This window comes from Salvia splendens, chromosome 17 (genome assembly GCF_004379255.2).
Source record: "Salvia splendens isolate huo1 chromosome 17, SspV2, whole genome shotgun sequence".
Taxonomy (NCBI): domain Eukaryota; kingdom Viridiplantae; phylum Streptophyta; class Magnoliopsida; order Lamiales; family Lamiaceae; genus Salvia; species Salvia splendens.
This window is the reverse complement of record NC_056048.1, coordinates 17,048,850-17,071,969: the sequence shown is the minus strand read 5'-3', so window position 1 is coordinate 17,071,969 and position 23,120 is coordinate 17,048,850. Positions and strand designations below refer to the sequence as shown.

Genomic DNA, 23,120 nt, shown 5'->3' with positions numbered 1-23,120 from the left:
CAAAAAGCAAGTGACAAATTTAAAGCAAACTTGCATTTCTTCTTCCACGTCAAAAAATTGCTATCTTGCATTGGAAGAGTGGAGAATATGTTGCAAAATTTTATCTTTTGGCAAAAGGGTGAAAGTCATTGCTAATCGTTGTTAAATTATAGGAGTACTATAATTAGTTGGGCTACTGCCTCGCCATTTTATTACAAACTGCTATTGTGATGTGAGATGAAAATCAAACCTACCATATATTAAAACCTTCACTACAAGTTAGGCATAAGCCGGAAAAGGTTTCATGTATTTTTTTATAATTAATTAAATTTTATACAAATCAGATCCAATTACATGTTTTCCTGTTTCCTTTAATTATTGATGACATTTTTATTCCTTGAGGTTTGAAAATTAAGTATAAATTCAAGTATTCAATGCAAGAATAAAATCTTTCCCTTTTATTTTGCACAGAGACTATATAATCTCAGGCAGACAGGAAACGAGGCTAGTTCTCAAATTTTGATATGTATTGTGTTATATATTAATCCTAGCAAATTATTTTAGCTCGTATTTTTTTTCCATTCTGAAGTTGGCATATGCGTACTTACACGTTGATGAATGATGATTCTGTCCAATTGTCAATAAGTATGTCATATGTAGTTTTTTGAGGTGCTAACTATTTAATAAAATACATATATTTGGATGATAATTAATGGTGATGTATGTTTAGAATTAATTAATCCATCAAATAATTACTAGTAGACTAACTTGAATTCTTTTATCTATTTATCAATTCCACTCAAAATAATCGTTCCTCGGTATTCATTTATTTTGGTTTCGTTCCAAGTTGTCGTCAGTGTCAATCTAAATATAATTTTGAAGAGATCAAGCTACGCTGTTGATAATAAGTAGTTGAGAGATAGAAGTAAAATATGCTTGGAGTATTGCTACTAGAAAATGTGATTCAATTTATACAAGAGAAACACTTACCAAAAATAAAGATTGGACTAATTTTGTGTAACGGGCCAAAATAGGAGGGAGTAAGTTTCCCATAATAATTTTTGTGTCGCTTTTAAGAAAGTGCTGAATAATAAAGGAAATACTAAGAAGTTTTTCAGAAAAAAAAGTATTATCATAAACCATGGTTAACATTACACACACACACACACACAAGTGATAAGCCTTACTCCTCTTTTTTTCTTTTCACAGCTCCCAACTCCTTGGCCTTACCCTCAGCACATGTTTCTGTAACTTCCCTGTCGGCAGTTCCCCGAACACCACCGATTTCGGGACCCAGTACGCCGGCATCTTCGACCGGCTGAACTTCATTATATCCTCTGCCAGTCTCCCCTGATCAAAACCGTCGACGCCCAGCTTCAACGCCACAAACGCGCACGGGGACTCCCCCCACCGAGACTTCAAGAATCGCTTCGTGCTGGTACAAGACATTCTCCACCTCAACAGATATGATTATATCCTTCGACCTGTCCTTGATTTCGATGTAGTTATCAGGATGCTTCACAGCGAGATCGATACCACCCGTTGGCAAACGCCTCCTCGTTCGCCTTTGGATTCTTCAGATATCCTTTCATCACTACATTGCCCCTGAAAACGACTTCTCCTACCATCGTCCCATCAGCAGGGACAGGCTGCATTGATCACGTCCAATGCCTACGTATCGGACCCCTTGCCTCGAGTTCATACGAGCTTGAGCTTCGGGAGGGGCAGTAGGTCTCCGAGAGGCCATAAGTGTGTGTGCCTCTTTGCTGCATTGCGGATAGAACAGAAGGGGGCGGGGCCGGCTGTTATCACCTTGACAACACGAGGCAGGGGAAGAACGGAGTCCTCTTTCAAGGCGTTAATAATTGCATTGAGAACAACAGGGGCAGCACAAAAAATGAGTGACACCAAGATTGGCTATAGCAGCCAGCATATACCGCCTTTGCAGTGACCTCTCGGAGGCAAACGAGGGTCCACAGGAAACACCAACCATTGCAATGGAACATAGGCAGAGTCCATAAGTAGACAGCTTCCTCACCAATTCCCCAAACAATAGTGTTACTTAAGGCCATGATGATGCAACACGACTCCCTTAGGGCTGGATGTCGTGCCACAGGTATAACTAAGAACGATGCTATGCCACTCATCTTGAGGCGGTCTCCAAGCAAAATCAGGGTCGCCACCGTCTACAAAGGTTTCCTATTCACTTGCACCCCTTTGCATTGCGTGTTCGACAGATTCTCTGTCACAGCTTGTATCAGCAATGACAATCAAAGTTGGGGGGCTTGTATTTGTCAAAGCTTCCGAAAAGAACTCTTCATCTACCATTATTATTTCGGAGTGTGAATGTCCCAAGAGAGAAACGCAATAGCCTGTGCGTTTAGACTGAGTATTCAGCACTGCTCCGGACATAGGAACTCCAAAATGAATGGCCGGAATATTTGGAGCAACCACGGCAACCTGACCCATATTATCGAAACATGTCATAAACACTTAATCCTCTATAATCAACATTCATTAACAAGTTCATTTCACACCTAATCCATTGACCAAACTTTATTTCAAGGTATGAGTAGCATAAACACCATAAATCACAAAAACATTTTAGTTGTTCATCAATTATACAAAAAGCTAGAAGCCAAACACTAATTGAATCGAATCGAGTATGAGCTACCAGAATAAGTTGACCATTCATCCTTCCAAATCCACAAAAAAAGGTGCATATTATAAATCAAAATGGTGAAAGCTATGTGCTATTCAAATCCAAATCTTAACATATTCAATCTCAGCAAAAAAAAATATAGAAAACATTCAAATCTAACCATACAACACATCACAAATAACATACTCTCTCCGTTTTACAAGAATATGCACTCTTTCCTTTTTAGTCCGTCCCACAAAGAATATGCACTTTCTAAATTTGAAAATTATTTTCTGAGGTGGGATCCATTCTCCAATAATAATACTTTAATTACTTTATTTTTCTAATTCTCAGTTACTTTACCAATTATGCATTAAAACTTGTGCCCAAACAAAAGTACAATATTTTTGTGGGAATAAGAGAATATCATCTAAAACACCAAACTCTGAATTCATATATATTGAAAGACGATAACTTTTTCTTATACCAACAAAAATAATTCTTCAAATCTATCTACTTCACTACTATGAGGTTCTATTAAATTAACTAACACAAACTAAAATAAAAAAATATGGTACTCCCTCCGTCGTCTCCTTACACGGCTGAGAGTTGTATTCTTTTCGGATTCCCTTTACACAGCTGAGAGTTGTATTCTTTTCGGATTGGTCTACTGTGAGTCATTTCTTTTTTCTTTTTCTTTTTTGATAAAAAACAACATATTTCTTGTTACTTAATTTACTCAATCTTACTTTATTCTCTTTCCATCTCTCTATTTTTTTTCCTTACCTACTTTATTCTCCGTTCACATGACTAATTTTCAACACAATTTCTTAATAAATGGGTCTACTACAGAGGGAGCAATTAAATGTTGATAAATTCTTCAAATGATTCCTCACAATTGATTCCAAATTTTCAAAATAAATCAAGGAACAACACATAAAGCGCGATCCAGCGAGCAATTAAATGTTGATAATTTAACGAGCGGCTGAGGAGGGCAGAGGCAAGGCGGCGGCAGCGGTGGTACGTTTTGGCCCAAGTGAAGGTGATGGAGGTGTGGATCAAAGAATTACGAGTGGGGTGAAGGAGCGCAGCTCGCTCCAAGAAGCCAAGGGGCGTGAGGGCCGAGAAATTGGCTGGATTCTTGGGAAGATCATCGATGTCTCTCTGTGGATCACCCATGAAGACACCGTTGTGTGAGCTCTGTTAGTGTGTGTAGATCAATGTATTAAAAACCAGACCGGCCGGTGAACCGGCGAGGCTACTGGTTCACGGTTCAACCGGTCCGACCGGTTCAATTACTGGTCGAACCATTTTACCTTACAAATATAAAATTAAATATACTCTTACAAAATATATTAAATTTAGTGAGTAATATATTATAATTAATAGTAACATATAACAAAACACATATATTAAACATTTTAAGTAAATTAAATATTAAGAGTATTTAAAATAAGTGAATGGTAAAATTTAAATAATTATTAAATACATAAATTTGTAATTAGTGTAACCAAAAAAAGTATATATTTTACATATATAAATAGATAAAATTCATATTATCTCAAAAACATTTATGTGGTGAAATAATATTATAGATAATATATAAAACTAAACATGAATTTTTAGTTAATTTGGATAAATATATACTATAATAGTATTATTAGTTAATACATAAAATTAAACTTGAATTATTAGTAAGTTTGGAGTAATATTTAGTAAATATGGAGTAATAAACTATATTAATAATATATATAATATTAAATCTTAGGTAAAATTATTTATATATATATATATATATATATATATATTATACTAATAAAAATAAAATTTAGTGGCTGATAATTAAAATTAAACATATCACAACTAACAATGATTTAAAAGTATAAAACTAAACACAAATTATTAATTTGTATGGACAAAAAATTATAGATTTAATGTATAACAATAATTAATCTTCACAATATTTCATTCAAGATCATGTTTTATGAGACGGAGATATATAAAAAGGGAGTTTTGATGAAAATAACAAGAATACCATTATGTGTTTTTAATAAAATCGATATGTATATATAAAGAGTGAGTTTTTGTGAAAATAACAAGAATGTTATTACTCCCTTCGTCAAAGATCAAGTGTCCTCAATTAACTTGACAAAAATTATAAAATAAAATGTGAGTAAAATGAGTTAGTGGGTGGTGAGATTAGAGTCTTGCATTGCATTACACAAGTATGAAACTAGTTGAAATAAAACTCAAGTTGTGTCCAATTAATTTGTGATATACTAAGCAATAATACTCCATTTGTCCGCTATTAAGTGTCGTTAAGCGTAATCTACACCAGTGTTTTAAAAACCGGATCGGACCGGCCGGTTCGACCGGTTGGACCGCAAACCGCCACCTGGTCCGGTCCGATTCGGCCCCAAAAACCGTTTGTATGTTATGCCGCCTTGAACCGTCGGAACCGGCCAGTCAGACCGGTTGAACAGGAAACCAGGTTCTTACACTTAGGTTCGTCTCACAAAAATAATCATATTTCATTTTTGGTAAATTTTCTCTCTTATTAGGTGAGTTTCATTTTCCAATAATAATATTTTAATTATTTTTTTTATATCATTCTTGCTTTATTAAATTTTACATTAAAATCTGTGTCTTAAGTTTGTTTTTATGGGACGAAAGCTAAATATCAAATAATTTTAAAAATTATCAACTGAAAAGCTAAATTTAAAATTGAGTTTGTTGTTATAGGTCCAGAAATAGAATAAGATTGCATGGATTAAAGAGACATAGATAAGAATAAGTAGTGGTAGGCCGCCACGTTAGCACCTAGAATGAGAAATATCGCCACGCAGTTCGCACCTCAACTGACGCGTTTACCATTCAGAGTGACATGTGTCCCTCTGCTACCTAATGTAGGAAAATGTGTGGAAATTTGGAAAAGGCAAGGCCTTTGACCCTTCACTTTGAGTAACCCCACATTCTTTTATGTAGTGTCTTAACGCATGGATCTTTCATGTCTCCATCTCTAGCCTATATAAGGCATAGAGTTGTAGAGAGGAAGGACACACAAACAAAACATTCTATCTTCTCTCTAGCTCTCAAGCATTCTAGTTTGCTTTTTAGGAGCATTGTCTAGCTCAATTCTCGGAACTCCATCAAGTTCGCCGGTGCCTAGCGGGTTTGAGGTGCTTCTACACGCTAGGAGGAAGTCGTTTTATCTTTGGGGGCAATACGCCATTCCGTGAGCACTAGCCGGGGCGTAATTTGTCTTGCGGAAAGAGGGCTTTCCTCGACTCGACTTATAAATTTGGTTTGCTTTATTTCCGTTGTAATTTTCATTCCTCTTTTGTTGCAAGTTTTCTTTCTTTTGTAATAGTTAGAGTACCGCCTATACACTGCTTGGGAATTTCTTCCCATTATTTCTAACAATCGCAAGACAAATTAGTGTACTCTTCTAAAGACAGGTTTATACCAATTGGAGTTGGAGGAAACATGAGCTCCAAAGCTGGAATGAAGAAACGAACAGTACCAATGTTCATGGGCTACGAAATGGTTAATTCCTTGAGATCTACTCTCTTGAGAATTGAGTTTATCGTTTGTCATTTGACAAGCAAGACCAATTTAGACTTGGTAGTAGTAATTGGGATGCATGGGTTGTTGAATATACAAATGCACATATGGTTCAATATAATTGTGTACTTATTGGTGGAGACAATATTGTGCAAATTATTTGAACGTGTTGTTATAAATTACAAAAATCACGAGGTGGTCGCAATGGTCTCCGACGTGAACCATGGTAACAATCCAAATGAATGGTTTGTTGATACGGGTGCCACATGTCATGTGTGCTCCGAGAGAAGCGTTTTTTCTACCTACAAATCTGTTGGAGGTAGAAAAGTACGTATGGGAAACCAAGCCTCTTCTAAGGTGGTTGGTGTGGGTAATGTGTTCCTAAAATTAGGATCTGCGAAAGTTCTTACCCTTAGGGATGTACTGCATGTCCCAGACATCCGAAATAATTTGGTGTCAGGCTCACTTCTAGTAAATCATGGATTTTCACTAGAATTTGAGTGTGAAAAGGTTTTATTGACCAAGTATGGAAAGTTCATAGGTGAAGGCCACCTAGTGAATGGACTTTTTGAGCTGAATGTTACGGTCATTCACCGTGGAAAAGGAATAAGCAATAAGGAAGATGACACGTTCTCTTATTTGCTTGAGAGCTATGATTTATGGCATAATAGATTGGGACATGTAAATCTAAATGCTATAAAAAGACTAGTAAATCTTAATTTACTAAAAGTAGATAAGTTTAACTTACAAGAAAGATGTGAAGTGTGTGTTGAAGTCAAAATGGCTAAACTGCCGTTCCATTCGGTAGAGCGAAGCACAAAACCTCTTGAATTGATCCATACAGACGTATGTGATTTGAAATTTGTGCAAACAAGAGGTGGTAAAAAGTACTTCATCACATTTATAGATGATTGCACAAGGTATTGTTACCTTTACTTATTAAGAAGTAAAGATGAGGCAATTGAAGCGTTTAAAAACTTCAAAAATGAAGCTGAAAATCAACTTAATTGTCGAATTAAGTGTGTTCGAAGTGATAGAGGTGGTGAGTATGTAGCTCCGTTTGCAGAATTATGTCATGCAAGTGGTATAATTCACCAAACCACAGCTCCATATTCTTCTCAATCAAATGGTGTTGCTGAACGCAAAAATCGAACACTAAAAGAGATGATGAATGCTTTGTTGATTAATTCAGGATTACCCCATAACATGTGGGGGGAGGCTGTGTTAACAGCAAATCATATCCTGAATAAAATTCCACTAAAAAATAGGGATGTGACTCCTTATGAGTTGTGGAAAGGGAAGAAACCTTCATATTCATACCTCAAAGTGTGGGGGTGTTTAGCGAAGGTAGAAGTGCCACCTCCGAAACAAGTTGCAATAGGCCCTAAAACAGTCGATTGCATCTTTATTGGCCATGCACTTAATAGTAGTGCCTATCGTTTCCTAGTCCATAGGTCAGCTGTGCCTGGCATGGCTGAAGGAACAACGATTGAGTCAAGGAATGCTATATTCTTTGAGAATGTTTACCCTTGTAAGAGGCAAGAGGATCGTTCTAGTGAAAGAATGATGGATGAATCCACTAGTTCTAATCCTCCAAAAAGGACGAGGTCAAGTCCTGAGGATGTTGAACCAAGACGTGGTAAAAGAGTTAAAGTTGCTAAGACATTTGGTACCGACTTCATAACTTTTATGTTGGATGACGAACCAAAGTCAGTGGCGGAAGCTTTGTCTGGCCCAGACGCAGCGTGGTGGCAAGAAGCTATCAACAGTGAGATTGAATCCATCATGAGAAATAACACTTGGGTGTTAGTAGACTTGCCTGAAGGATGTAAGACTTTAGGGTGCAAGTGGATTCTAAAAAGGAAATATAAGCCCGATGGTACTATAGATAAGTACAAAGCTCGCCTAGTTGTCCAAGGCTTTAAGCAGAAAGAAGGGCATGACTTTTTTTATACCTATTCACCTGTTACGAGAATCACTTCCATTCGGGTGCTTCTTGCGATTGCTGCTTTGCACAATCTTGAGATTCACCAAATGGATGTGAAAACTGCGTTTCTGAATGGTGATCTGGAAGAAGAAATATATATGGAATAACCCGAAGGGTTTGTTGTGCCTGGGCAAGAGCGTAAAGTATGCAAACTGGTAAAGTCATTATATGGGTTGAACCAAACACCATTACAATGGCATTTAAAATTTGACAACGTGATGTTGGCAAATGGATTCACTATCAATGAGTGCGATAAGTGTGTTTACATTAAGAACACAGATAACGGTTTTGTTATTGTTTGTCTTTATGTAGATGATATGTTGATTACGGGCAGCAATAGTGCCATTATCAACGAAACCAAAAACATGTTAAAGAGAAATTTCGACATGAAAGATATGGGTTTAGCTGATGTGATTCTCGGAATCAAAATTAAAAGGAATCATGAGGGAATTGCTCTGACACAATCTCATTATATTGAGAAAGTGCTAAAGAAATTTCACTCGTTCGATTGTAAGCCAGCTAAGACTCCATTGGAACCCAACGTGCATTTGAGTAAGCACACGGGTGAGCCTGTAGCTCAAGAAGAATATGCAAGGATCATCGGGAGTTTGATGTTTATCACAAACTGCACCCGACCAGATCTTGCCTGTACGGTGAATAAGCTGAGCCGATTTACAAGCAACCCAAGCAAGGAACATTGGAAAGCTCTGAGTAGGGTTTTGAGATACTTGAAGTATACTCTTAACTTTGAGCTGCAGTACACAAGATATCCCCAAGTACTTGAAGGGTACTGTGATGCAAATTGGATCTCTGATTCAAAAGACTCATTCGACAAGTGGGTATGTGTTCACTGTGGGGGTGGTGTTGTCTCTTGGAAATCAAGGAAACAGACGTGTATTGCTCGTTCCACCATGGAATCTGAGTTTATATCATTGGATAAAGCAGGAGAAGAAGCCGAGTGGCTCAGAAATTTCCTAGATTGTATTCCATGTTGGAAGAAGCCAGTGCCGACAGTAGTGATATACTGTGATAGTCAAGCAGCTATAGGGAGAGCACATAGTGGCTTATACAATGGTAAGTCTCGACATATTCGTCGGCGACATAATAACGTCAGACAATTGATCACAAGTGGTGTTATCACAGTTGACTATGTAAGGTCAATGGATAACTTAGCGGATCCGTTAAAAAAAGGTTTAAACCGTGATCAAATGCATAAATTGCTAAAAGGAATGGGACTGAAAACCACATCTTAAAAGATGATTATAGTGGTAACCCAACCATACGATTGGAGATCCCATGGGCTTGGTTCAATGGGAAAACGAAGCTATATGAATCTAGTTGTAACACTCGGAAGATTTTTAATCTTCGCCCATTCTTTAGAAAGCATTGAGTGTTGTAACCTGCTTGTGGTAAGAGGCTAAGTTTTGACTTTTAATGATTCTTAGAAACCTCGAGGAGGTGGGTATTGCAGGATACCTGGAAAAGAATCACCTATGTAAGTGAAGAAGTGTGGGCCGCTTCAACATGTGAATCACTTATGAGTCCAAAGTGGTGTTCCATGGCCAGTAAAGGACACAAACGTGAGAACTGATGAGTTTGTATATAATATTGTGTCAATATTATTGTCTCGGTATACACCAAGGAGGAATGGTTCAAGGCATCACGTCCACCAGGCCGCCGGTATGCCCGATAGTGTTGACTATGGAAAGTTCAAAGCCCCAAGCTACTATTCCAAAATGCAATATTGTTTCTCGAGAATTGAGCAAAGAGTCTGCATACATGCATACATGTCTAGTGTTGGTTTGAGCTTGCAGCGCTCTAACCAATGTGGGGGATTGTAGGAAAACGTGTGGAAATTTGGAAAAGGCAAGGCCTTTGGCCCTTCACTTTGAGTAACCCCACATTCTTTTATGTAGTGTCTTAATGCATGGATCTTTCATGTCTCCATCTCTAGCCTATATAAGGCATAGAGTTGTAGAGAGGAAGGACACACAAACAAAACATTCTATATTCTCTCTAGCTCTCAAGCATTCTAGTTTGCTTTTTAGGAGCATTGTCTAGCTCGGTTCTCGGAACTCCATCAAGTTCGCCGGTGCCTAGCGGGTTTGAGGTGCTTCTACACGCTAGGAGGAAGTCGTTTTATCTTTGGGGGCAATACGCCATTCCGTGAGCACTAGCCAGGGCGTAATTTGTCTTGCGGAAAGAGGGCTTTCCTCGACTCGACTTATAAATTTGGTTTGCTTTATTTCCGTTGTAATTTTCATTCCTCTTTTGTTGCAAGTTTTCTTTCTTTTGTAATAGTTAGAGTACCGCCTGTACACGGCTTGGGAATTTCTTCCCATTATTTCTAACACCTAATTTAATTAATTACCGATTCACAGGCCGAGTTTCTCACGAGCGAAGGAAGGACGGAAATTGGTTTGATTTGTTTTGAGCAAAGAAGCGAAAAGCAATGTCGGGAAGCAATTTGGAGACGAGATCATTGATTGAAAAGCTGAGAAGCTTCGACAGCGGCGGTTTCTTCGATCTCGGCCACCCTCTCCTTAACCGCATGGCTGAAAGCTTCGTCAGAGCTGCTGGGGTATTTTTCTTAATTCTTGAGTTTTATTTCTTGAATTTTATTTGATTTGTGTGTGTGATTGATCGTTGGCAGATCGGAGCGATTCAAGCAGTAGCGCGGGAAGCATATTTTACAGCAGTGGAAAGTGGGTTGATGATTTTGATCCGTTTTCGATTGGGAAACTTTTTGTATGATTTATGGTGTTTTTTTATTTCGAAAATCAGGTAGCGGGGAAGCATCATTGGTTCCCGAATCTTAGAGGTAGGTAGGTAGGTAGGTAGGTAGGTATAGAAATGAAAATGTCGTGGAACAACAAAGAGAGTAGTACTCCCTCTCTCCACTATTTTAAAGAGTCTTTTTTTCCTTTGCATTGCAAAGATTTTAAGAAATTATTTGACTTTGTAAATAAAGATGAATGGAAAAAAAATTAGTGAATGTTGGTCTTATTTTAAATATTAATTTTATTATAGATTTTGAGTGAAAAAAGTTGAATAGAATGTAAAGTCCACCTAGCATCCATAAGTGAAAAAAATATACAGTTTTTAAAATTGTGGATATCCTAAAATGACAAATAATTTTTTAAATAGGGGACCCATTTACGAGTATATGTATGTAATCTATATATATGGGCAGGTGCAGGTGGAAACTCTGTGGAAGCATTGGTAAGTAAGGCCTAATTAAATTGGTAATAAGTTGGTAGGTTATGATGTTTGCATTTGGAAATGCAGGTTATAAGTAGTGAATAAAGATCTTTTCTTGCATGTCACAAAATTAAATGATAATATTGAAGGTCGAAATATATTTAGAAAATTTGTTAAAAATATATTGTAAAGATATTTATAAAAATATTTTTATTCAATTTTTATTATTAAAGAAAGTTCTTTATTCAATTTTTTAAAAAAATTAATATAAAAAATTGAAGAAGCAATTTTACTTGCATGTCACAAAATTAAGTGATAATATTTAAGGTCAAATTATATTTAGAAAATTTGTCAAAAATATATTATAAAGATATTTATAAAAAGATATTTATTCAATTTTTTATTATTAAAGAAAGTTCTTTATTCAATTTTTTAAAAAAATTAATATAAAAAATTGAAGAAGCAATTTTACTTGCATGTCACAAAATTAAGTGATAATATTTAGAAAATTTGTCAAAAATATATTGTTAAGATATTTATAAAAAAATATAAGTATATGATAAATTTATTAAAAATATATACACTTTAAGGTATTGAGGGTATTTTCGTCCAAAAAAATTTGGAAATAGTAAAAAGTACCTCAAATGATACTAACTCAAAGTTCACGGACCTAAAATGATATTTTCAAAGTTCACGGACCTAAAATGATACTTTGGCAAAGTTCGTGGACAAAAAATGATGTTCCCTCTATTAAATAAACAAAAATAGTAAAATAATAAAAATTTAAAAACACTAAATTAAACATATGAATGATATTAAATACCAAAAAAATGTATCATAAGAAACAAACCAAAAAAAGGTATAAACAAGCTTAACGGTTACTAGCCTGAATTTCTTCGACCATATTCTTTTGGAAATGACTATAAGCGTGTTCCTTTTTGTAGTCTGTACACGAAGAACCTCATGGAATTGGGGCGGTATTGATTTTGGGGCTCCTAGGCTACACCAATGCTAGGTCCAGCGACCTCCTCGTCCCGGTTGGTGATTCATTCACCTTCATCCCCATCCTCGACTATTATGTTGTGTATGATAATGCAATGAACCTCTGAATTTTAACGAAAATATACCAAGTAAAGCCGCTAGATGGTATTATACTAATAATTCATAAAATTAAAATATAAGTAAAATAATCGTTAAAATTGGCAGAAAAGAAGTCCACGAAAATTTTGCTTCGAATATATATTAAGAAAATCTTAATCTAATTATTTCAATTATGCTTATAATAATTAATTAGTAATTTTATAAAAAATTTATTGCAATTTTAAAATTATGTACTCACCACTACGTGGGTCATCACTCCGAGTCGGCCCCAAACATACTCGTTGGTCATGGCGTATTCGTTGCCCGGTCGCCACTCTGAGCCGTTTAAGCTCTCGATGAAAACACTAATTGATACAGACTAAACAAGAGAACTCAGCCCATAAGACTAGTCTGTTAGGATAGAGAGCTCATTTAGTCTATATACACCACAACAGTTGTTCTCACAACCGATATGAGAATTGAGTCCGTAACATTTTCCTAGCCAACTTTATTTTCCCGTAAACAAACTTAACAAAAGTGAAACTGGAGGTCTCATGTTCTTCTATCTCATTTCCTTCCATTTTGTGAAATAGCAGACGTTCTTACTTATTGTTTGTGGCACTGTTCTATTTTGTACATGTTTTATTCGTCTTTGAAAAGTATAAACTATTTTCTTTTTAGTCTGTCTCACAAAAGTATGAACTTTCTAATTTTGGAAACTTTTTTCCTCTAATGAGGAGGTATCCATTCTCTATTAACAATACTTTAAAAACTTTTTCTTTATTTCTCTCTCTTACTTTTCCAATTATGCTTTAAATTCCGTACCGAATCAAATGTTCATACTCTTTGGGACGGAGCGAGTGTGTTTTATATGATGAAACCCACAACCATCCCTAAACTTACGAACATAGTGTTATGATGAATTTTCTACTAGTTTGGAGTAAAATTGATTTCATGAAAAATTCATTACAAAACATTTGTATTTGTTTCCAATCAATTTTTTTTTCTAATACCGAAGATAAAAATTTGTGATTTTATCAAATACACCATTTATCCCAAATTACTTGTGTAGTAAGTATTTCAATTTCAACTGTCCCACGTCATCCCACGTCACTTGAGTCGTCTAAAATAATATAATCCCATTTATTTTATTCTCTTTTCAATTTTATATTATCTTATATCTCCTACTCTATTCTCTCTTTTATGGATTAATATTATTTTTTTAATCCACTAAACATAACTTTTTTAATTTATGTGCTGTAAAATAACGTGGGACGGATGAGTACTCCTTAATAATCACTTATTCCGTCATTACTTGTCATTAGTTTCATTTTTAATTCGTCTGTCAATACTTTTTTTTTGTCTGTCAATACTTATCACTCCTAATTTTTATTAAGTACTTTCTCCGTTCCATAGTAGTTGAGTCATTTTTCCATTTTGGACATTCCATCATAGTAGAGTAATTTTCCTATTTCGCAAAAAATTAACACCTTTTTCCTCTCTTACTTGATTCCAACTTACTTTATTCTCTATACTTTTCTCTCTTGCCTACTTTATTATCTATTCACTTAATATATTTAATATCTTTTTCTTAATCTACGTGCCGAAAAGAAATGACTCTACACCGCTGAACGGAAGGAGCATAAAACTAATAATCCAACCATCTTATAAAAATATGTGCAATTTCCATTTTCGTCCATCGCATAACAATATGAGTATTTCCATTTTTTGGAAGTTGTCCCCAGCTCATTACTTATATAGATTAATTTATTTACAACTTATACAATTATGACCCACTATTAGAACTCATTAACACTAATAATAATGTGGTCTCATTATTTATTAACACTACTTTAATTATTCTTTTTTCTTCACTTTCTTATTTTATCAATTGTGCATTTATTTCCATATCATTTTAAACGCCCATATTTTTATTGGATGAAGGAAGTATATAAAATTATGACTTCAAATCTATTTAATATACTCCTTCATCCCCACCACAAGTGATCAACTTTGCATTTTGGGTTGTCCCACCACAAGTGATCAATTTCCTTTTCCAACAAAAGACAAATCTTTAACTCTCTCTTACTTTAATCCTTCTCTCTTACGTTATTCCCTTCTCCTTAATTTATTCTCTTTTCATCTCTCTTATTTTTTCCTCTCTCATACTTTATTCTCTCCACTTTAAATCAATATATGTCATTTTCTTAAATCTCGTGCCCAAAAGAAATCCATCACTTGTGGTGGGACGGAGGGAGTATAAAATTAGGACTTACTCCCTCCGTCCCAACTTAATTGTCACTCTTTTCCATTTCGGTCCGTCCCAATTTAATTGTCACACTTCATTTTTACCATAAATGGTAAGTAGGTCCTAAATCCCACTAACTCACTTCACTCACATTTAATTATAAAACCAATATAAAAAAGTGGGTGGGTCTCATATTCCACTAACTTTTCCAACTAACTTTTCTTTACATTTCTTAAAACTCGCTCGCCGATCCGCTGGCCGCCATTGCAGGCTCCCGATCGGCCAACCGATTTTTTATTTATTTTTATTTAATTTTCGAAACACTATATATACGCGATTTCACGTCATTTTCATTCGCACCACTTGTTTTAACGAGTTTTCTCTCTATCTTAATTTCTGTACAAGAGCAACAACGCGAAATGGAGCACAACAACGAGTCTACTCCAGTGACGAGCAGGTCTCAAACTCCCACGGTACCCGTGGGAAGTGGATGGGGTCCGATGGCGGAGGCGGGTGCCCATGCGTGGAAGAGGGGTTTTTTTCTTAAAAATTAATGTAATTTTTTTAATTAATGTACTTTTTTTTAAATTTAAATGTTATTATTGAATTTTCCCGTATCTGTGTCATAAATTTAATTCTGTATTTTGTGTGATTGATAATTATTTATTTTTTTATAATTTTGTTTATTGTGGCTATCCTATTACTAGCCTATTGCTTGTCCAGTTGCTTGTTCTGATGATGTGGCAGGAGGAGTTTTTAAGTGCTGATGATGTGGCAGAAGGAGTTGTGGCTAGTCTATGGCTGGCCTATGGCTAGTCCAGAACCATTGGAGATCCTCTTAATGACAGAAGGACTTTTTGTAATAGATGCTAAGAGCATCTCCAATAGCGGCGAGCGCACCGGCTAGCCGATTCTTGGCGCTCGCCGGTCCGCTCACCGAACCATTGCAGCCGGCGAGCGCCAAATCGGCGAGAGCACGCCGATTCCCGAGTGCTCGGCGATGCGCTCGCCGATCTCTTGGCCGCCATTGCAGGCGCCAGATCGACGAGCGGAATTTTTTTTTCGAAACACTATATATACGCGATCTGCACGTCATTTTCATTTGCACCACTTGTTTTAACGAGTTTTCTCTCTATTTTAATTAATGTACTTTTTAAAATTTTAATATTATTATTGAATTTTCTCGTATATGTGTTGTAAATTTATTTCCGTATTTTGTGTAATTATTAATTACTTGTTTTTAATAATTTTGTTTATTGTGGCTAGGCTATGGCTGGGCTATTGCTTGTCCAGTTGTTTTACCTGATGATGTGGCAGGAAGAGTTTTAGTGCTGATGATGTGACGGGAGAAGTTTGTGGCTGGGTTATGGCTGAGCTATGATTGAACTATTCTTATTGGAGATGCTCTAGATAGGCCCATAAACCGGTCCAGATCTCACTCCCTATTTTCTCAGAAGCAGAAGCCGAAGCCGCAGAGATTCCAGCTTCAAGCACAAGCACAAACGCAAACGAGAAAATTTCAAAAATTTCCCAACCTTCACCATGAGTACCATGAAATTTTGCCGTGAATGGTTCGCATTTTTGATGTCTTTGTTTCTTGCGGTTGCATTTTTTTTTCTTATTCTTTCTGGGGAATGAATTTCAAGTGATTTTTGTTTTTATTTTAGTTTCGGTGTTTTAGTCTCGTCGTTCGTCATTTCATGGCCACATGTGATTAATCTAGTGTGTTTTATTGCTGTTTATGCAGTAACAACATACTGTACCCGAAGGAAGACAAAGAGCAGAAGATTCTACTTTATGCTTGCCGAAATTGTGATCACCAGGTGTGATTTCTTCCGCCCTTTTCCAATTTTTTTTTGCTAATGCGGTTTATTCTGTGCTTCGGGAACTTTCAATTGCATAGGATGGATGATTAGGGTTTTAATGTAGCGTGATTAGGGTTTTATGAGTTTTGGTCAATGTTGATAATCTATGGAATATTTTGACTAAGTACCTGAGTTTGTATTGGAGAAGGATTTACTTCGTCGAACGGTTCTGTTTCATCCTTAACTATGTGGAATGAATTATGTTTGTGTGCAGATGAGTGTGTGATTCTTCAGTAAAGCCAAAAAAAGGTATAGACCTTGAGAGTTAAGACAAACCTTTGCAAAATGTTAGTTGTTTTAATCGATGACTCAGTTCCTTTGGGCACAAGAAGGGAAACATGCATGCCTTCTTCATGGGATTGTTACGCTTCTCGACGCATTGAGGGGGTGGAAAATTATGCAGAGCATTAAGTTTAGAGGATAGAGGGTGGGTTTTTCAGTGTCCCTTACAAACCTCTTGTTTCTGTTCTGTTCTCAAAGACAGTCTCAAATGTGGTATTTGCTACTCTTGTTTGAAATATCTCACTAATTTGATGAATTGTTTATTTGATTTTGAAGGATGTTGTTGCTATTTATCTTTAAATTTTTTTTTTACTAATTTATGTAATGTTGGGGTGTTGCTTATATCAATTTTTTGATGAAGTTACTGAACGTTGATGCTGTCCTGATGATGAGCTCCGGATTTGTGTAGGAGGTTGCTGATAACAATTGTGTGTATAGAAATGAGATACATCATTCTGTTGGAGAGCGCACCCAAGTCCTGCAAGATGTTGCTGCAGATCCAACACTTCCACGAACAAAATCAGTTCGTTGTGCTAACTGTGGTCATGGAGAAGCTGTTTTCTTCCAGGTACCTTTCGTAGTTTGAGATGTTCCAAGTAAATATTTGCTTCATTTCGATAGTGCTGAACAGCCGTTTCTCCTAGTGTGTCAGATGAGCTGTTTTTACCTTTTATTTATGTTTTTGTCAATTGGACGCAATTGAATTTTTACCTTTAGGAAAAGAGATGAAAGAATAGCAATTTTGTTTCTTTCGTGCATTTGAGAGTTTACTCCTTTACCATTCTGCTGAAGTTATTTGCTCATATAGATCAGGCATGTCTCATGCTTTCTTGACTGTGTTAAACATGCTGCTCGACGTTTATTGTTATGTATCAGGATATTTTGGCAATAGGTCCTTCCTGGTTGAAAATCCACAAAGCTCTATCCAAATTCCAAACTTACATAAAAGTTTTAATCTACAGTAGTATTTTCATTAAAGCTCATAGCATCCATTCTCTACACTTACGTTTAAATATTTTGAGTTTAGGTTGAATCTAAATCGAGGTATGTCAATTGGTTTGATAGTCATTCCTCCAATCAATATTCCACTTTTGTGGTGCAGGCAACTGCCAGAGGAGAAGAAGGAATGACGTTGTTCTTCGTTTGCTGCAACCCCAACTGTGGCAATCGCTGGAGAGATTAAATTGCATATTGTGCTGCTGATTGCACATTGTAGACTGGAAATCGCTGATTTTTAACTCAATATCTTCATTTGTATGGACTCGTTAACTGCAGGGAACATCAAACCGATGAACGCCAGGCTCTGGTTTTGTTATATTCCCATATTTTCTTGAAGATTTCTGGAGAATTTTACTAGTACTAAGTTTGACGTTTGAGTAGGAGGCCTATGACTTAGAGGAGTAACATAACATTTATCTCAAGTTGGAAAAAATGTGCGAGTTATTCTAACTGTGGCCTTGCACATGCACATGCTATTCTATGAAAAACATCGCAACTGTAGCAATTTCTACCAAAATCAATTTCGAAGTGCAGTAAAATAATCTAATTTAACAAAAGTTTCTATAAGGCCATCCACAATAGGAATAGCCCAGCAATAGCCCAGCCATAGCCCAGCCACTGCCACATCATCAGCACTAAAAATCCTCCTGCCACATCATCAAAACAAGCAAATAGTCCAGCAATAGCCCAGCCATAGCCCAGCCACATACTATCCACATCATTATTAACAAATATATACAAAATGAAATAATTAAAAATAACACAATATACGGAATTAAATTTACGACACAAAAACGAGAAAATTCACTAATATTAATAAAATATAAAAAGTACATTAATTAAAAAAAATTACATAATTAAAAAAAACTAATGACGGTCAATCCTCCGTGCCCATAACTCTTCAATTAAATCCTTTTGGAGTCGAATATGAGCCGCCGTTTGGCGCATGTCGGCGTGTGCTTGTAAGAGGCCGGCTTCATCGTGAGGTATCCCACTCCGTACGTTGGGGGTGGCCACGCCGTGGCTTGGACTAGCTTCATTATCGTCGTTGACCCAATTGGTCAGTTCGCCACCTTCATCTTCGACAATCATGTTGTGCATGATAATACATGCGTACATGATATCAGCAATGCATTGGACATCCCACAAACGCGTTGGACCCTTAATTGCCGCCCATCGAGACTGGAGCACACCAAATGCGCGCTCCACGTCCTTGCGCGCCGACTCCTGCCGTGCCGCAAAGTAGGCCTTCTTCGCATCTCCTGGGCATCGGATCGTCTTCACAAAGACGGGCCACCTAGGGTATATCCCATCCGCCAAGTAGTAGCCCATATCATGTTGGTTGCCGTTGGCGACAAAACTGATGGCCGGACCGACGCCCTGACACTGCTCGTTGAAAAGTGGCGACGAGTTGAGGACGTTGAGGTCGTTGTTCGAACCAGCTATCCCAAAATACGCGTGCCAAATCCAAAGCCGGTAATCAGCTACGGCCTCCAGGATCATCGTGGGATTCTTTCCCTTGTAGCCGGACGTGTAGAACCCCTTCCAGGCTGCGGGACAGTTCTTCCAGTCCCAATGCATACAATCTATGCTGCCTAACATACCCGGGAACCCATGCTGACTCCCGTGCATCCGCAACAGATCTTGGCAGTCTTCGGGGGTAGGCTTTCGCAGATACTGATCACCGAATACTTCTATCACTCCTAGACAGAAATTCTTCAGACATTGCAAGGCAGTCGTCTCACCGATGTGGAGATACTCGTCCCACATGTCTGCCGCGCCTCCGTAGGCCAACTGCCGGATTGCCGCAGTGCACTTTTGAATAGGTGTGTGGTCGGGTCTGCCAGACGCATCGTGTCTGAAGCGGAAATACAGATATCGAGACTCCAAAGCGTTGACAATACGCATAAACAGGTTCCTGGTCATCCTAAAACGACGCCTGAAAAGGTTGGCGTTGAACCGAGGCTCCTGTGCGAAGTAGTCTTCGTATAGGCGCTGATGTGCAGCTACGTGATCCCGATCAATCACACTGCGGCGGTGGACCACTGGGGGAGGTCGAGGTATCGCCGGCTGCAAGGCCCTTTCCATCCATTGGTTTATCGCGTTGGTCGTATAGGCGTCCAACGCCTCGGCCATTCGACGTTCGTACTGCTCAGCATCCCCTCCGCTACCACCACTACTACCACCATCATTACTCATTTTGCGTTGTTGATCTTGAACAGAAATTAAGATAGAGAGAGTACTCGTTAAAACAAGTCGTGCGAATGAAAATGACGAACAAAGCGCGTATACATAGTGTTTCGAAAAAAAAAATTATTTTTTCGCGCTAGGCGGTGCCCTGGGCGATCCGGGCGCTGCAATAGCGCCGAACGGACCGCCCAGCGCCACATAACCGCCCAGCGCTGCGCGGTTTCTCTCTCCACTCAGCCGCTGGGCGGCTGCAATAGACCGCCCAGCGAACCGCCCAGCGCCGGCGCTCGGCTGGGCGGTCGCTGGGCGCCTATTGTGGATGGTCTAAATTACGTTTAATGTACACATCCAACAAAGCAACAATTAAATGCTTTTGCATTATGAGTAAGAGAGCTATTTCAAGCATTTGAGCCGGGGGCATAAGCCTCAATTTTGATATAAATAATAGTATAAAGTATCACACCACACTCAAAATTAAATAAACTAGGGTGGTCGTATTCATAACTCGCCTCAATTCCCTTTTCTGTCATGCATGTTCGATTGATTATAATATCAATTAATGAATGCATTCTACATTTCTACTTATACGAAAAACAACTTGTAGCCTAGCGGTAGAAGAGGTATTTTCAATTTTGCAACTCAGTTTCTGTAGTATTATTATCTTGTCTTTTTCTGTTTCAAACATCGTTTTTTTATCAGCATATAAATTTAACTCGGTTAAAAATTTAATGAAAATATATGAATTTCGTAGTTTTAAAGTAATTGCAAAATGAAATAACAGAATTTATAAAAATAAAAGAAATTTGAAGAGAAGACTTTAAGGTTCAATCTCTGACTTCGGCAATGTAGTTTTCATCAGGATCTAGGCTTTTACTTTATTCCGGAAAGGAGCTGTTAAATTATTAAGCTAATTTATGTTTTTATTATTTAGTTATTATGATTTGATTTACTTTTCAATAGTGGTTAGGATTTGATTTGTTTATAGGAGAAGAAGAATGAATAAATTAATACTCCATTTATCTTCTCTCGACCACGGTTTCTACCTTTAGAGAAAACCGATTTCTCTCTCAATTCACGCCAATTCATCTCTATTTGTGCTCTACCAATCGATAGGGAAGATAAACCCTATACACAATGCTGCTGCTTCAACTCAAGAAATTCCGATGAGGCTGAACATCTCTTTGTAGCAATCAAGAAGTTGTTCGATTTGGACACAAGGTTCAAAATTAGGCCAGCTTACATAAACGGTCAGAGTTATGTGCCTGCAATTGAATATTACATTTGAAGATTGAAAATAGTTGAGGCGAAAGAGTCCCTGGTGTTCGAATATGTATTGAAAGCAGATGGGATAAAGAGTGTCATGAGGTATATGGTAAATAACACTAGCATTTATTTGTGCAAATTAAGGTACAAGCTTTCCAGCAAACTAACTGCAAGCACAAATCATTATAAATAGTTAAATTTAAGAAAGAGTAAAGTAAGAGATAAAATGACTTTTCTGTCTCTCCACTCTAACTATTTATTATTATCATTTTTTCAAAAGGAGTGCAGAAAATAGGATACGATGCAGGTAGACGAGGTTAGCCTGTTGAGGGACGATAGATACTGTCGAGGGAAACACCCCACTTTGAAGCTTCCCTTTTGAACCATGAAACCTCATCATTCGAAGTAGCTATGCCACTCAAGATTATGTCTACATTTGCCTCATCATCACCTTCTTTCCAAGCTTTCACTAATAAACTAGCAATAAACGGGACGAATGCTCTCACAAATATGTAATCCTGACCCTGCATTCAATCAACCTCATCTTCTATTTGAATTCAAGATTTCAGCAAACAGATCAATTTCAATAATTCTTACTCCTAGTATTTTATTTAAGACAGAGAATTGAAATTAGATCAAATGAATTCGTAATTAAATAAATATCCAACTGAACAAAGGAACGGAGGCGTCGCGGATTGAGAGGATGAAAGGGTGTTGAGTTGCTCGCAGGTACATCGGACGATGCTTCCGAAGCCACGTCGCGGATTAGCAATAGTTTATCTATTTAGCACTTTTTGAAGGACGTGTATTGCTCAACTAGAATTAGCAATAGGGCTACATTTCCGAACCTCTTTTTGCCCCTTTTTGAATTTTTTAATGATATTAATACTATCTTTTTATTTAAAAATATCCCTATTTATCACCTCATTTCACCAATTTTTCGTTTCAATCTCTTAAAATTCGTTTACTAAATAAGAGTTTAGAGCATCCTCATCCATGCTCTTGCATATGGGTCCGGACCTACATTTATTCATTTTTAATTCTCTCCTCTTTCGCAAGAGCACAACACTCACATTTATGTTCTTCCGCAAGAGCATGATCTTACATTATTCTATGATCCCACAATTCTATTATTCAATTTAAATACTTCAATTACTAAAAACATTTCCACAATATTAAAATGCACTTAAAATACCCGAAATACTATTACAAATTACTAAAAAAATTAAAAATTACATTTGATGAGAAAGATTGACTGATATCACTACTATTTGATGTAAAAAAATAAAAAGAAATTAAAAAAGGTCGAGAAACGGCTATTTTTTTGGAAATCTGATTTTTTTTTCGAATTATTTTCTATTTTTTATGAATTTAAAAATAAATAAATTTAACGAAATAAAACACGCCCAATCACGCACATTGCGATTGGGAATCACCGCGCAATGGAACGCTGCCACATCGCCTGTTAGAGTTTTGTATACTAGAAATCACCTTTCGAGAGATTGAAAACTGTAACACAGTCAGTCCTGGACCAACATCGTATTTCGGCCATATGTTTTGTATACTAGTCAAGGCGATAGACGAGATTTGAGAGAGAGAATGCTTTGAGAAGTGTGTTTTACTCTGCGCCTCGGTACCTGAAGGCGCTTGTTAGGAAGGACCAACTAGGATATCCTAACTTCCGCTTCCAATGTAGAGATGTCGACTGATTTTGTTAGTATGTTAGTATATTTTGTTCTTAGTTTCTCCACTTGATCATTATAGTTCTAGTTTTATTTTGATAGCATGGAATTACCTGACTTGTGGGACTTATGTTGGTTT

The 23,120-nt window shown here is 37.0% G+C and overlaps 2 protein-coding genes and 1 pseudogene across 2 annotated transcripts; 2 read left to right on the top strand and 1 right to left on the bottom strand.

Annotated features, from left to right (window-relative positions):
- Nucleotides 1-1,182: 1,182 nt before the first annotated feature.
- LOC121774396 lies at nt 1,183-3,799 on the bottom strand (annotated as a pseudogene).
- Nucleotides 3,800-10,623: 6,824 nt separating this feature from the next.
- Nucleotides 10,624-12,481, top strand: LOC121774395. The gene is made up of 4 exons (XM_042171280.1): nt 10,624-10,752; nt 10,956-10,992; nt 11,365-11,393; nt 12,317-12,481. Exons 1-4 carry the CDS (start codon nt 10,624-10,626, stop codon nt 12,479-12,481), a joined length of 360 nt encoding a protein of 119 aa, XP_042027214.1.
- Nucleotides 12,482-16,127: 3,646 nt separating this feature from the next.
- On the top strand, nt 16,128-18,210 carry LOC121773597 (DNA-directed RNA polymerases II, IV and V subunit 9A). Its single transcript, XM_042170488.1, has 4 exons — nt 16,128-16,271; nt 16,448-16,523; nt 17,257-17,415; nt 17,950-18,210. Exons 1-4 carry the CDS (start codon nt 16,243-16,245, stop codon nt 18,028-18,030), a joined length of 345 nt encoding a protein of 114 aa, XP_042026422.1. The 5' UTR covers nt 16,128-16,242; the 3' UTR covers nt 18,031-18,210.
- Nucleotides 18,211-23,120: the final 4,910 nt, after the last annotated feature.

Coding starts and splice junctions, on each gene's coding strand:
- LOC121773597 (XM_042170488.1), top strand. CDS start 16,243: ATGAGTACCATGAAATTTTGCCGTGAATG. Junction 16,524..17,256: donor GCCGAAATTGTGATCACCAG/GTGTGATTTCTT, acceptor GGATTTGTGTAG/GAGGTTGCTGATAACAATTG. Junction 17,416..17,949: donor GAGAAGCTGTTTTCTTCCAG/GTACCTTTCGTA, acceptor TTTGTGGTGCAG/GCAACTGCCAGAGGAGAAGA.
- LOC121774395 (XM_042171280.1), top strand. CDS start 10,624: ATGTCGGGAAGCAATTTGGAGACGAGATCATTGATTGAAAAGCTGAGA. Junction 10,993..11,364: donor TTGGTTCCCGAATCTTAGAG/GTAGGTAGGTAG, acceptor ATATATGGGCAG/GTGCAGGTGGAAACTCTGTG. Junction 11,394..12,316: donor GAAACTCTGTGGAAGCATTG/GTAAGTAAGGCC, acceptor TCCTTTTTGTAG/TCTGTACACGAAGAACCTCA.